Source organism: Vidua macroura, chromosome 6 (genome assembly GCF_024509145.1).
Source record: "Vidua macroura isolate BioBank_ID:100142 chromosome 6, ASM2450914v1, whole genome shotgun sequence".
NCBI lineage: Eukaryota > Metazoa > Chordata > Aves > Passeriformes > Viduidae > Vidua > Vidua macroura.
Window position 1 is genome coordinate 5579237 of NC_071576.1, and position 13089 is coordinate 5592325.

The following is a 13089-nucleotide window of genomic DNA, read 5'->3' on the forward strand; positions in this document are numbered from 1 at the left end:
CACTGGTGATTAAAAGTGGAACTACAAAATGTTGCTTCACCATATCTACTGCAAATTCAGCAGAAAGCTGAATTTCAAAAGGGTCAGATTTTTTCAAAAGCAGAAACCAACATACTTAGATAAAAAAGTGCTTGCACACCAGACACTGTTATGTTCTTTTACTCAGAAAACCCCATTACTTTATTCAAAGGAAAAAAAAAAAAAAACTGAGATGTAAAATTCATAGAGATTTTATTAATCAGAGCACAAGCCATGTTGTGAGTTACATTTTTTGTTCACATCTATTCTGTGGACATGGAAAAAACATGTGGTACAAGAACAGTGGTTTGTGAACACAACCAGGTATGCAGGATTCAAGCAGCTCATTTACTTGTTTGCAAAATGTATCACTGTCTCATGGATGTCCTTGGTAGCCATCACATTTATTTGTCCTTCTTTTCATCATCCAGGGAACATAAAAGATCTTCAACCACACTACTCTGAAAGCAATAAAATTATCTCGCAGTCTGTCTTGGGACAAGACAACAATTTCTTTTCCTAACTAACAACATTCTGAGTTCATGTGGCTTTTTTAAAATTATTTTATATTTCCATTAAATCCCACCATCTTTGTATCCAAATTTAAAAATTATAAGAGAAACAATAAAATTGGAATAGGTTCCATCAGCAGCATTTCATCCCTTCTTACTGCTCTGGAATCAACGTTTCAAGTTTGAATCCTTCAAGAAATTAAATATTAGTAAAATGTCATCACTTGTCTAAAAATATGTTTCATTTGGGTCATTTTCTTTCTTCGGGTCTTTTTTACATAGACCAATATGGATTTCTTCAGAAGACACAGTATTATCCCAATATATCTATCCCATATATCATATTTTCTCTAGACTTGCTGAATATAAGAATCTTGTATTCTGTTCAAAGTCTTCAAATCTGCTTCAATATACTCAATATATAATGTCTTGTAACCCAGACATTGTTGTTTCTGTGAGAGCTCTATGGAGCTCTATCACTGGCAATTAGTCAGCTGTGAGGTTGATTGTGACTCCAAAACAGGATCTGAATTTACAAAACCAACATTAGAATCATGTCCAGTATAGATGGAGTGTCAACTAGAATAAATTTTAGAAGTTTGGGGTGATTCTACAGTGTAAGTGCTCTAATTGTCTGATCTTATAGCCAGGGCTTGTTTATTGCAGTTTTCAGTCTGTCGTTAAATGACATTTCCAATAATTTAAGACACAAAGTCTCTACTCTTCTGCAAGCATTGTCCTTCTATGAATACATGTATTCATTAATGAGTCACTTCTCATTTTCAGTCTCTTTACACTAATGCCATTAATTATTCTTTGTAGGACTTGAGCCAAAACCCATTGAATTCAATGATTAAAATTTAGATCAGATCCTTAGTTCTACCCTTAATTTTTTACTCCTTCATTTGCATCACTTAACAGTTTGTCATTTGCAAACAGATTTGCAGTTTCAAAAAGGTATCAAAGGAAGTAGTGTGGATAGTTTCATAAACTTGTGTTAGTGTTCATTTTATACCACACTGGAGGCAAGAACTTAATGTAATGGAAAAATAGAATTTTTTTTACCAAGGTCAGATCTTTTCCCAACTCATTTAATGGTAAAGCTACAAATCAGTATTGAATGGCAATTCATTCAAAGAAGCCAGCCACTACACTCACTTTATTCACTAATGATTCCATTCTTTCTTTTTCTTTCTGAGAGTTCAAAATAAACCTAGAAAGGACCCCAATGCCATCTTTACTTCCCTCTTTATTCTCAGAAACACCCACATTCTCCATTCATATTGTAAAAAAAAAAAAAAAAATCAGATGTATGTCATAGATATTTTTATTGAAGTACTTACTTTTAAATATAGTATTGTAAAAAATCAAAACAGATTTTGCCAACAAATCCTCACTCCAGCTTCTGAGGAACTAGTCAGATTGTGGAGAAATGGAAAACTCTGGTGGATTTTGTCACCTGGGACAAACTCTCTGTATTGTCAAACATAGATCTGCCTTTTCAGCTACCCTTGCAAACACCTGAGGTTTTAACTTTTAAAAATTACGTGTCAGGAAGATAAAACTCCTTGTAGCTTAATTGTGTCTTAGAAAGCTTCTAATTACTAAGATCCAAAAGCAATCAACATTTTAAACTTGAACTAATTATTTGATACAAACATTTATGTAAGGAAGACTCTGAATGGCAGCCCATTGCATTCATCAAAAGATTGTGCCCAGAAGAAAATTTTGCAGTCTGGAGCAAAACTGATACAGGAATTTGCCAGCAGAAACACACACGTGTGTATGGAGAGGCAGTTATGGCACATCTTGTGTACAAATAAGTATAGAACAAAAGGTAACTTGAAACATGTTGTGAAGAAAGAATAGAAACATGTTCAATTTTAGGAAGTCTTTTTTTTAACAGCATTCTTAATATTGGTCAAATTGGACAAAAGTCAGATGCATCCAAGTGTAGAAAAATTATGCTTCTATTACCTTACTACATGAATACTTTAGCAAGCTGCAAAGATAGTACTTGTGATCTTCTGAAAACTGGGGATTTTAATAAAAACCAACGCAAAACTAAATGTAGTCTCCTTTTCTAGAATTCTTCTTCAGCAGATGGGTAATACTGTAATTTTTATACCTAAAGATTTGCAGTTTAAAAAAAAACCAGGAGAATACTAAAGTTTTCTTTGCCATCACTGCTGTCAGAACACACCCACACATATTTTTCCCTTCCTTCCTCACTGCCTTCCTTAATGCCAGCCACAGCTCAGAGTTCAGGCTCTGTCATACTCACGCATCACAGTGCTTCTTGCTGCTCTCGTTCTGCTTTTGCAAATCAGCAAGTGCCTCATTGCCTTTTTTTATCTTTTTCTCCAAACAAGCAATTTGATTCTTCTTTTCTGTGATTTTTGCAGTGTACGCTGAAATTAAAAAGTAAATTTTAAAGTATAGTAATTCATTTTCAACAAATCCATGAAATAAAAAGTCTGCATTTAGAATGATTAAAAATTCCTTCCAAAAAACTTAATCTCCATAATGCCAGGTGAGTGGACAGCCTGCAGTTAAGCAAGGTAACAACAAAGGGAGTCAAAACATAGGGATTTTCAGCTGCGTGGTGAGTACTTTAATTATCATCTCATACTGTGAGAATGCCATGATTTGTGCTGTTTCTGAATCCCAGTCTGTATAGAACTGAAGTAACTGTTAGTGGTATTCCCCATTCAGTGTTCCCACTGAAACACCCCTCACTCTCTAGCCAGAACCAGGACTCTCTTTCAAACATTTGTATTCTTTTGCAGAAGCCCAGAATGTCAAATATTCTGAGTGGGAAAGCTGACTACAATAAAGGAAAAATAAAAATACCACAAAAGGCATATAAGCAATTAGTGGAAAACAGAAAGAGAAAAATTAAAATAAAAAGGAATTTTACTCAATGTAGGAATGTGTAACGTATGATAAATTGGTATAGGACACAGGTTAATTAATTAAAAAGTGCATTATAATGACAGGTTCTCAAGGACTATGATATTTGTGGAGCTTCTTAAGGCAAACTCTTAATTCTGCCTCTTCTGACAGCAGACAGCTGATAACACTTTCTGAGTGAGTGGTTAGAGGAGAATCCATGTTGTTGAACATGATCAGTGCTCTCTTCACAAGTAAAAGCTGTGAGAGCTATCATGCATGCTCACCTTGCAATCCAATAGGCACAACTTGGTGAATGTTTTTTCTCTGTATTTTTTATTCTTTTTTCTATGCAAGATTTCAGATTTATCAGTGCTAAATCATCCCTTGCTGTCACTGCTGCCCTGAAGCACTAAATGCCAGAGTAGGTGGCCCTACACAGAAGTCAATCACATCCTGCCCTTTCCTCATCTACTCCATAGGGAAGAGCATCTTAGTGATGCAAGATGGGTCTTGAGTTGTTGGAATTACTGCTCTGGAGCTTCAGCTCATACTGAAGTTTGGCTCTGGTTTTGCACTACTTGCTGCATATTAATTTTCAACAGCATCTATAGCATCTGCATTTATAGGAGAAAATAAACCACTTCTCACAGAGAAATGTCAGTCAGTGAAAAGCAAAAATTTCTCAATATAATTTAATATATTGGGTTATCTTCAGTCTCAATATTTTCAATATCTAAAGTCAGTAATTTGCCTTTACTTAGCATAAAGCATAAATATTGGACAACTGACATGGCTTTGTTTCAGTAAATAAACAGCTGAGTATGGCAGAACGCTGTAGCCGACTTTTTGAGATTTACCATAATGTAACATAACATTATTAACAAAATATGCACTTCACATTTAGTATTTTTTACAGACAAGCACTTCTGTGAGCTGTTCAACTCACCCTGTGAGATCCATCTCACCCAATGTTAGTAGTGCAGGGACCTTCTTCAGAACAGCACACCCATGGCTGCAGCTACACCCAGCTGAGGCAAGCTGACACTTTTAAAGTTTACTTTATCTAACCCACATCGAACTGTTTCTTCAGGATAAGGTAAATCACACCCTAAAAGTGCCTGTTTCCCTCCACTGGTAAGAAAGGGACTGTAGTCAAATATCCTGATGAATCTCACACCAAAAGTCCAAGGCTGAATGCTACAGCTGTTCATCTGCCAAGAAATACTCACACAGAGACAAAATTACATCAGTGTTACTATTTTTTGCTAAGTTTTTGGAAGACTTAACCCAAACTGCTAAAAGCCTGAGTGTTGGCTGTGTGTTTACACATATTTAGGTATCTCTGAACACAAAAGCAGCTATGCCATGTTACTACACAGCCTTCGATTTTCCCTAAGAGCATTTGCCCTAAGCCTGCATAAATGTTAAGACAAGCCTTATCTCTAAAGTTCAGTTGTGTGACTGGAGAGTTAAACCAGAATCCAAGGTGTGCCAGATTTAGTGTTACTGATGTTTTCATATTTAAAGTGTTTCAATTTAATTGTGATAATCTTCTTATCACATTCTTATATTGGTGAAGATTATTAGAAATGTTATAATCAAAAAGAACACCAATTAGACCAGAATTTTCTCTTCTGTTTTTTTTTTTTTTTTTTGAATGGAGGTTATGTGCTTGAATATCTACCTATGAAGTACCAGAGGTGAGCACAGATGTTCTCAGGTTGTTTGTGGTAGAGAAACTATTCTTCAGACATGAAGTGATTCCACATAGTAGCATGGTTAAAAAAATCAGTCCAGACATAAGTCTGTAGTATTGTGTTGTCTGTAAGCCCTGGGAGAGAGCAAATTTGATGCAGAGCAAGACTTTCTCTTTGGGTTTACTGTTTTGAATTTCAAATAAAGTAACCAGCTGCTTGATTGCAAAAAAAGAAGAACAAGGCTTGAGTACGTAGTAGCAACTGAGAGAACTTTCATTATTTTAAGAAAACAGAAAGAGAGAAGATGCAGTGAGGCAGAGGTCCAAATCTGGAAAGAACAAAAAACATGAAGAAAGAAAGGGAGGCAAGTGGCAGATGTATTGAGCAAGCACAGCTGAATCAAAGGGCTGCCAGTGACTGTGAGGAGCTGCCGAGTCAGAGCAGGAAATGGCGCAGCATGAAACTGCCTGTCCATGAGGCAGCTGAGCAGCCCCAGCTAAAAGTCGCGAGCAAAAGCAAAGTCTGCTGGGGAGAATGAGCAGGCATTGATGGCTAAAGATGAGGCAGGGTGAGAGCAGGACACGGGACAGCTTCCATTGTTTATCCTGCTTCCGCCCCCGAGACACAGAGCATGTCCCAGGGTTGATGAAACAAAATCAGTGTTCAGCATCCAGTAAAATGATAATTTATCACTACTCACAATTTATTTGGCGATCCACATGTTCCTTAGCACTGAGATTTTTATTTATCTGGGAAGCTTAAGAAGAAAATTAAACCTTCATTATATACATATATATGAGTGGAGCTGTGAAACAAACATATGCTGTGCATCATTAATTGCACAAACTCTGATTAACAACTATTTTAGCAAAATATCTAAATAGAAATTTTACTATTGAATAGGTGTCAGGACTCCCCTCCATAACCTCCCAGCTAACATTATGTAGGCAAAGAACAAAAGCTTAATATTATACATTTATTTGAAGTTAATATAACTGTTTAAAAGCAGAAAATATCACTGTATGCAGTGCATAAGTAATTGTTAATAAAAAATGTATGATATAATGACCTACCAAGCTTGACTAGAATTTTGTCCAAGTCGATCGAAACCTTGTCACTCATTGCTTAAACTTCAAAAGAAAAATGCAATTCAAGGATTTACACAGTCAAAAGCCTTGTTGATACAATAAACAAGTCAAAAATGCAAGACAATACCACACATTTTTAGCATAAAAGGGAGAAAAGTAGTTTTAACTGCATTTGAATTACTATCTAGTGGAACCAAATTTCTCACTAATGGTAGTAAGGGACTTGTAAGAGTCTAAACCACAGTTAGGGGAAAAGGACATTTATAATTTAGGTAAAGCTTTGCTCCTGGAGCAGTTCTGTTTGAGAGACTTAATGTTCTCAGAAGGCAATGAAGAATGCAAGGAGAGATGTTTATGTACAAAATGTGTAGCCTGTACTCCAGCTAAGTTAAGCCTATGGACTGCAGTGCTGCTGATGGAAAAGCTCCTTCAGCACCCTGCACACTCCTCCTGTACAACCACCAAGTCCATTTAAATCAAAGGTGTGGGAATGCTAAGTGTGATTAAAGGCAGAATTCTCATTAAATGGAAAACGGATTGTTATCAATCCTTTCTTCTGTTTGTACCGTGCTGCTGTGTGCAGAAATTCCGTTTTCAGAGCTGGGGGATGATGGCGATCTCTAAAAGGGACGCAAGCACGGTTCATCAGGACGCTCTGGTCACAGCTCGTTAGCTCAGGTGCATTAACAGGGAGCGAAGTTGGCCGGGCTTTAACTGTCCCACAGTGGCTTCCTCACCACACCGCGAGAGGAGCAAAGCCACGACAAACTGGTGCTGAGGGTGAGATCCTAATCCAGGATCAAGTGGAATAGCAAACTGCAGAATTTAACTAAAGTGGCATTAGGGCTCCATCCTGCAGCACTGAGGCTGTGGGAGCGGGAGGGGGCGGAGGCAGCGTTTAAAACGCTGGGTGTTCGACAGAAATGAATTTGTCTCATAGTTAAGGGAGGATCAGAACACCTAATCCAAATGACTGGATTAGCACAGGCTGCGATAAAAACTCCGACAAAGAGATAATAGTTTTACCAAATGTATTTAAAAGATTGAAATCCTAGTTCCTAGTGCCTGAAAACACTTAAGATAGCAAATAAAAAAATCTTCTGAAAATACTAAGAAAAATACTAGGAACTACTATCTCAAGCCACAGATCAAGGCAGAATATTTTTCCTTTCACACCATGTGAAAACAAAATTCAAAATAATTCCTTACTATTAAAAAAAATTGTTTGGAGCATGTATTAAAAATATGTTCTCAAGAAACAATTTAATAGTGTTTATTAGCTGGTTTTCTGAAACTTCCCATAAAAATTGTAAGATATTGGGGCAAAGAAATGTTATGTACTGTTTTATAAACTCCAACACAAAGTTCATCAACAGAGCGGACTGTATAGCTGTATATTATGAAGACTATTGTATTATCACAAAAAATACAAATAATTTTACCTTTTGAATATTTTTGTAGAAGAGTACTAATGTTTTTGTCGAGAGAACTAAAGTGTTGATTTTCTTTTACTGTAGTTTTACAATAAAATTTATGAAAAGGGTAAAATTGTAGAAAACAATGCTTCTGAAAGCAAGCACATGTAAAATATTTATTATTCTGGTATTGTTAAAATGAAGTAGTGTAACTGCAAATGTCAAATGCTATTCTGTGCTGTGAATTGTGAGGATACAGGTGTCACTAGTAGAAAATGCTGAGTAATTCAATGGCACGGGTAATACAGACCGGGTTTGCAGACTTTAAAACAGTAGGTAACACCAGCCTGCAACAAACTTTTGACACCTGATTTCTTCCAGGATATGACTGTAGCAAAGACTGATTCTTGGACATGCTGCAGAAAAGTAGCATCAAACCATGAGCCAACTCGGGATGCTGGCTAATTCAGAGGAAATTCTCCTCTGTGGCTGCTGTTTTTTGTTAAAGATAAATATGTAATACACGCGACTGGGTAAACCAGCTTCAGACTACATCTGTTCTTTCTAGTGGGGCTATTCAGAATGCTGCCGGGAGAAAAGTATTGTTATGCATTACGCATTTTTGCACGACATTAATGTAATTACACGGAGGTCAATCGCGGCAATAAAGTGTCATATATTAGAAGATTGTATTGGGTGCAGAACCCACAAGCAAACTGCCTGATGTGGTCTCAAGCCATTATGGCACTAACATTAATAATGCCGCTTCTCAGTAACTCATCTGGCAACAGCCAGGTTCTTCATTCAAAGGTGGAAAATACCCATAACCTGTGGGGTAAATATCTTCCTTAAAATCCACATTTCGGCTCTACCAGTTGTAGGCTGTGAAACAGTATTAGCTCCAGTTGGCTCTATATGAATAATTTTCATTTTAGGGAGACTCTTTTGAGAGCAAACCTGTTCTTCTCCCCTGCTATTCATTACTGTTTATGACTGTAAAGGGATTGGTTGTTTGAATCTTCTTGAAATTTACAAAAGCTTACATTTCGTGAGGTTTTTATCTCTGTTGATAAAATAAAATGTACCTCTCATCGTGTTGTTTATGCTCCTCTGCCCTTCTTTTACCACACTGTTTTAGGAAACCCTGGAGAAGGCTTGAAGCCCGTGAGGAGACCTGAACCAAGAACCCATTGGATTGACACAATTTACTTAGTCCGGCACATACCAAACAAAAGGCTTTTACTGCAGATGATTCCCTAAAGTCTTGGGATTTCAAAAATTAAAACTATTTTCGTCAAAAGAGAAAAAAAATTGGTGGGAAACCCCCATCCTGTGGGACGCCACAGGGGCTGCGGAGGAGCGCCACAAAATGGCGGCGTGAGAACCGGGGCCCGACTCCCTCAGGGCGGAGAGCGGGGCCGGGGCGCTCAGGGGACCCCTCTGCCTTTGGGGGGTAATCAGCACTGAAAGCGACCAGAACGCGGCGGTTCCGCATCGTCTCGGGCGCTGCCAGAAGGGAAAGGGCGAGGAGCCGTCCAGAGACTCACCCAAGGACGAAGGGGCCAAACCCCTCCTCACCGCCGAACGCTGCCCCTCAGCGCCGGCCACACCCCGCGGGGCAGCCCCGCGTCCCGGGGCTCCTCAGCCCCGCCGAAAGGTGCGGAGAGGGCGGCAGGTGCCACCTGCCCTCCGCGCTCCGTGCCGGGGGCGGTGGGAGCCGGGCAAGCCCGAAGCAGCTTCGGCGGTCGGGAGAAGGGGCTGAGCCCGTTCCCTCAGCGCAGCGCCGGCCGGGCGGGTTTATCGCCAGCGGCCGCGGCGCTCCGCTCCCCCAGGGACACATCGGCGAGGCGCCTGTGCCCCCTAAACCACACGTTTGCCCGAACAGTAGGACTTATGAGGGAAAGACCAACATTTCTGAGGGCTTCGGGCGAAAAGCGATGAGGATGCTCCATCTACCGGGGGCAGCGCGCAGGTGGGCGGTGGCCGGGCGGGGAGAGGAGGCAGCGCCGCTAGAACGGGACATCGTCTGGAAGCCTCCTAGGGGTTAATTATATACACATACATGCTTCGGGATGTGGCACAAAAATAAGGAGCTGCAGAGTGTAACGTGCTTTATCCAACCCTTCAGGTCCCACTCGTGTTGCTGACCCAGCTGGTGGAAAACAGCCTAAATCTTCCTTCCCTCAATCCCTCACGGGCCCGGCCCTCAGATAGTTTAAAAAGGCATTAAAGCATCTCCCCTCTCATCCCGGAGCAGTGCTTCACACTAAGGATGCTGTGGAATGCTGCCCCTTGCCTCAACACAAGTTGTGCTCACAAAATTGTGTGCGTTTGTTTGCTTATGGAAGTGCAGCATTCCAAGGCACAGCCCGGGCGTGCAAGAATCTAGAACATGATGCTTCCCTTCACACTTGGTTGTTTTTTACTCCCAATTGAGGTTATTGAGGCAGAGAATAGATTTAAGATTATCAATAAGCAAAGGAAAATAAATTTGGGGTTATGGTACAACCTGGAGGAGGAAAAAAATCCATCGGCCTTCTTCAGAAAGAATAAAGGATAGAGAAATAGAAACAGGACTGAAGAGAGGGACACAGAAAACTCTCTCTGCCAACTCCAGCCCAGGCGTCAGTCAGATGCGATGCTGCTTTCAGAACAGTCAGTTCAACCAACAAGAAATGCAGCTTCAAAGAGAAATAGCTGAGCTACCTGGCTTCTGGTCAGCCATGAGGAAGGGAAATAAAGAGGGATATGGAAGGTGGCATGTTCTTTTGGAAGGCAGATGTCTGCGGCCTCTGCTCCGTGGTGAGGCTCCGTCCTTTGCAGGAACATCTCTCACCTATCTCCCTGCCTGTCCTGGGGGGTGAGAGCCGCCTCCTTGCCCTGCTCCCTAGGGACACACTAATTCCTAAATGCCTCTGGGGCTCTGCATTTGCCGCTCCGTCTTCCCAAAACATTCGATGTTTTCCCAAGGAGAAATGGCTTCAAAGCTTTATCCTGCCTTAAGCAATTCCTTAAAGACCCTCTAAACTTTTTGAATGAATGGGAACTTAACAGCAGAGTAGCAGGTAACTTCAATGACGCTCATTAACACCTCGCCGTGTCCCGGTAATTTAAGTAGTGCCAAGGGAGGCTGAGGTTCTCACAGATCCAAGGACCTCAGTTCACCCGGAAGGTGGTCAGTCAGTTCAACAGGCTTTGGATAAAGCCGGCAGGGACTTCCCGGTTAATTCCCCCTAGGGCCTGTTCCCACCGGAGCTTGGCAGGGCCCGGGAGCTCCTTTACCCATCTATTTAGTATAAGGACTCCCAAGCCGAGGTTATCACTCTGTTCCCACCAAAAAACGACCCTTCTGAAGCTGCATAAAGGGGAATTTTGTGTGCCGCTGTTTCTGACTTGTTTGTTTTCTCGTTTCCCAGCAGAATCCCTCTAAAAAGTCCCCATCTAACCCCAAAGCGGTAAACAACCACTTTCACTACCGACGGCAAGAAGGAAGGGCTCTTTCATAGTATCATCTCTAATCAATGATGAATGGCTTGCATTACTCTGAAAAGAAGCGTAGTCAAGTCAGGGCTCAGAAAAGGCTCCCAAACCTTCTCCCCGCTGCTGGCAAACCCCCAAACCCATCATCCTGTTAGCGGACGGCCCCACTGCTGCCTCTCGTTGAGCTCCATGCCCCTCTCCTGTGTCCTGGCGGCTCCCCCCTGTCCTGATTGCCGGTTCTTCCAGCTGATGGAAACGCAGAACCTTCCCCGCGGAGAGCACAGGGCACCCAGCACCCCCAGCAGTGCCTGTGATCGAGTTTGGGAAGGTCTCTGGAGACACCCGGCCAAATACCCCCGGAAGAAAGCAGGGAATTGTCGCTGCCTGATTTACTGGGATAAGGGATGGAAGATTCCTGACCTCATGAAGCTGCTCCAAGATACATTTTCTCCTTGAAGCAGCGCTGTAATTCTGGAGCCTGGGCAGTGTGGCCCCAAACCTGTTCAGCTGTGGCCCCAAACCTGTTTCCAAGCCCGGGATGGTGCCTGACTCCCACATGGTACCCAGAGCTGCGGAGGAGCTCCCTCCCAAGAAAAGAGCGACCCCAATTCCTGAGCAGCCTTCAACCACAGCGAGTCACTTCCAGGAGGGGCTGGAATCCAGCTCAGTGCCAGCGCCCAGGCCAGCCGGGACACAGGATTTGTCCCGGACTCAGCCCCAGAAACATTTAGACATCTCAGGATATCTGACCGTGGTTCTTCACCTCCCCCAAACCCGCGAATTGTCCTCATTCCTGCCTTCTGCTAAATAAGTGTTTTCGTGACAACCCTCGTCCCCATCCTGGGAGAAGTTGTAATATTTAAGGGACTTGAATGGGAGAGGAAAGGAGAGGAGAGGAGAGGAGAGGAGAGGAGAGGAGAGGAGAGGAGAGGAGAGGAGAGGAGAGGAGAGGAGAGGAGAGGAGAGGAGAGGAGAGGAGAGGAGAGGAGAGGAGAGGAGAGGAGAGGAGAGGAGAGGAGAGGAGAGGAGAGGAGAGGAGAGGAGAGGAGAGGAGAGGAGAGGAGAGGAGAGGAGAGGAGAGGAGAGGAGAGGAGAGGAGAGGAGAGGAGAGGAGAGACTTAATGTGAGACAAAAACACGATCAATGAAAAAAAGATCTATTTATTTGAATACTTCTTTATTTTGTTGCTTTTGTTGAAATTTTCAGTGCAATCCTGATGGAAGCAGATTGAAGATTGTACAGGAACATCTCAATGTAGAGGGAGATTTGGCAGTGTCTGTATTTACCTGCAGGTGAAGGCAGCAGCCAAACAAACCCCAAAGGATTTGAAATTTTAAAATCAGGTTCATAGACTCGAAAAACCTTTCACACACCCCAAAGAAAATTAAAGATTAATCTTGGCCGGTAGATCCTTTCTGTCTGCAACCATGGCCTTGACCATGTGCCTGTACAAGGAATGTCTTTCCTTACCAATCTCAAAATAATTTAGATATTTTGAGTTTTCAGTGCATCTTTATTTTAACTTCAGACATACCAGCTATGACCTGATACTTCTTTTGACAAGTAACTTAAATAATACACCAAAGAACAAAGATTTAATGAATATATGGTGTGAGAGTAAAAAGTGGGTGAACATCTCTCTCTGTCAACAGCATTTTAAATACTCTTTGGTGCTTTCAACAGGTATCAGGAGCTTAAGTGAGTATCCAACCTGCCCACTCTATCTAATATTAAGCAGATTACAGCTTTAAATGTAACTTCATTTTAGGAAGAAATGAAACGATTGATAGCTGTTATTTCAACAATGCTGGCACCCTTAAAAATAGTAGGGCAAGCACGTGAAGCACATGGAAACACAGGTCGTTTCCCCACCAAGCATTCCCTACTGCAGCACCCTGAATTTGAGGTCCTCCATCAGAGCTCCGGGATGGCTCGGTGGGAAACGCTCCCAAAAACCCCGTCCCCGCTCCCCGAGGGGGGCTGA

General features: G+C 41.7%; 1 protein-coding gene across 5 annotated transcripts in view; it reads right to left on the reverse strand.

The window, feature by feature from the left end:
* The window catches only part of C6H14orf39 (chromosome 6 C14orf39 homolog), a 28929-nt gene extending 19186 nt beyond the window's left edge, over window positions 1-9743 (reverse strand). Inside the window, exons 1-4 of one of the 5 annotated variants that reach the window (XM_053980381.1) lie at window positions 9536-9743; window positions 6196-6252; window positions 5823-5879; window positions 2815-2941 (exon numbers count right to left, since the gene is read on the reverse strand). In XM_053980381.1, the coding sequence (XP_053836356.1) occupies window positions 2815-2941; window positions 5823-5879; window positions 6196-6244 (233 nt within the window). In that variant the 5' untranslated portion in view covers window positions 6245-6252; window positions 9536-9743. The other 4 variants (XM_053980378.1, XM_053980379.1, XM_053980380.1 and 1 more) reach the window with 4 other exon arrangements.
* Between the last annotated feature and the right edge of the window lie 3346 nt (window positions 9744-13089).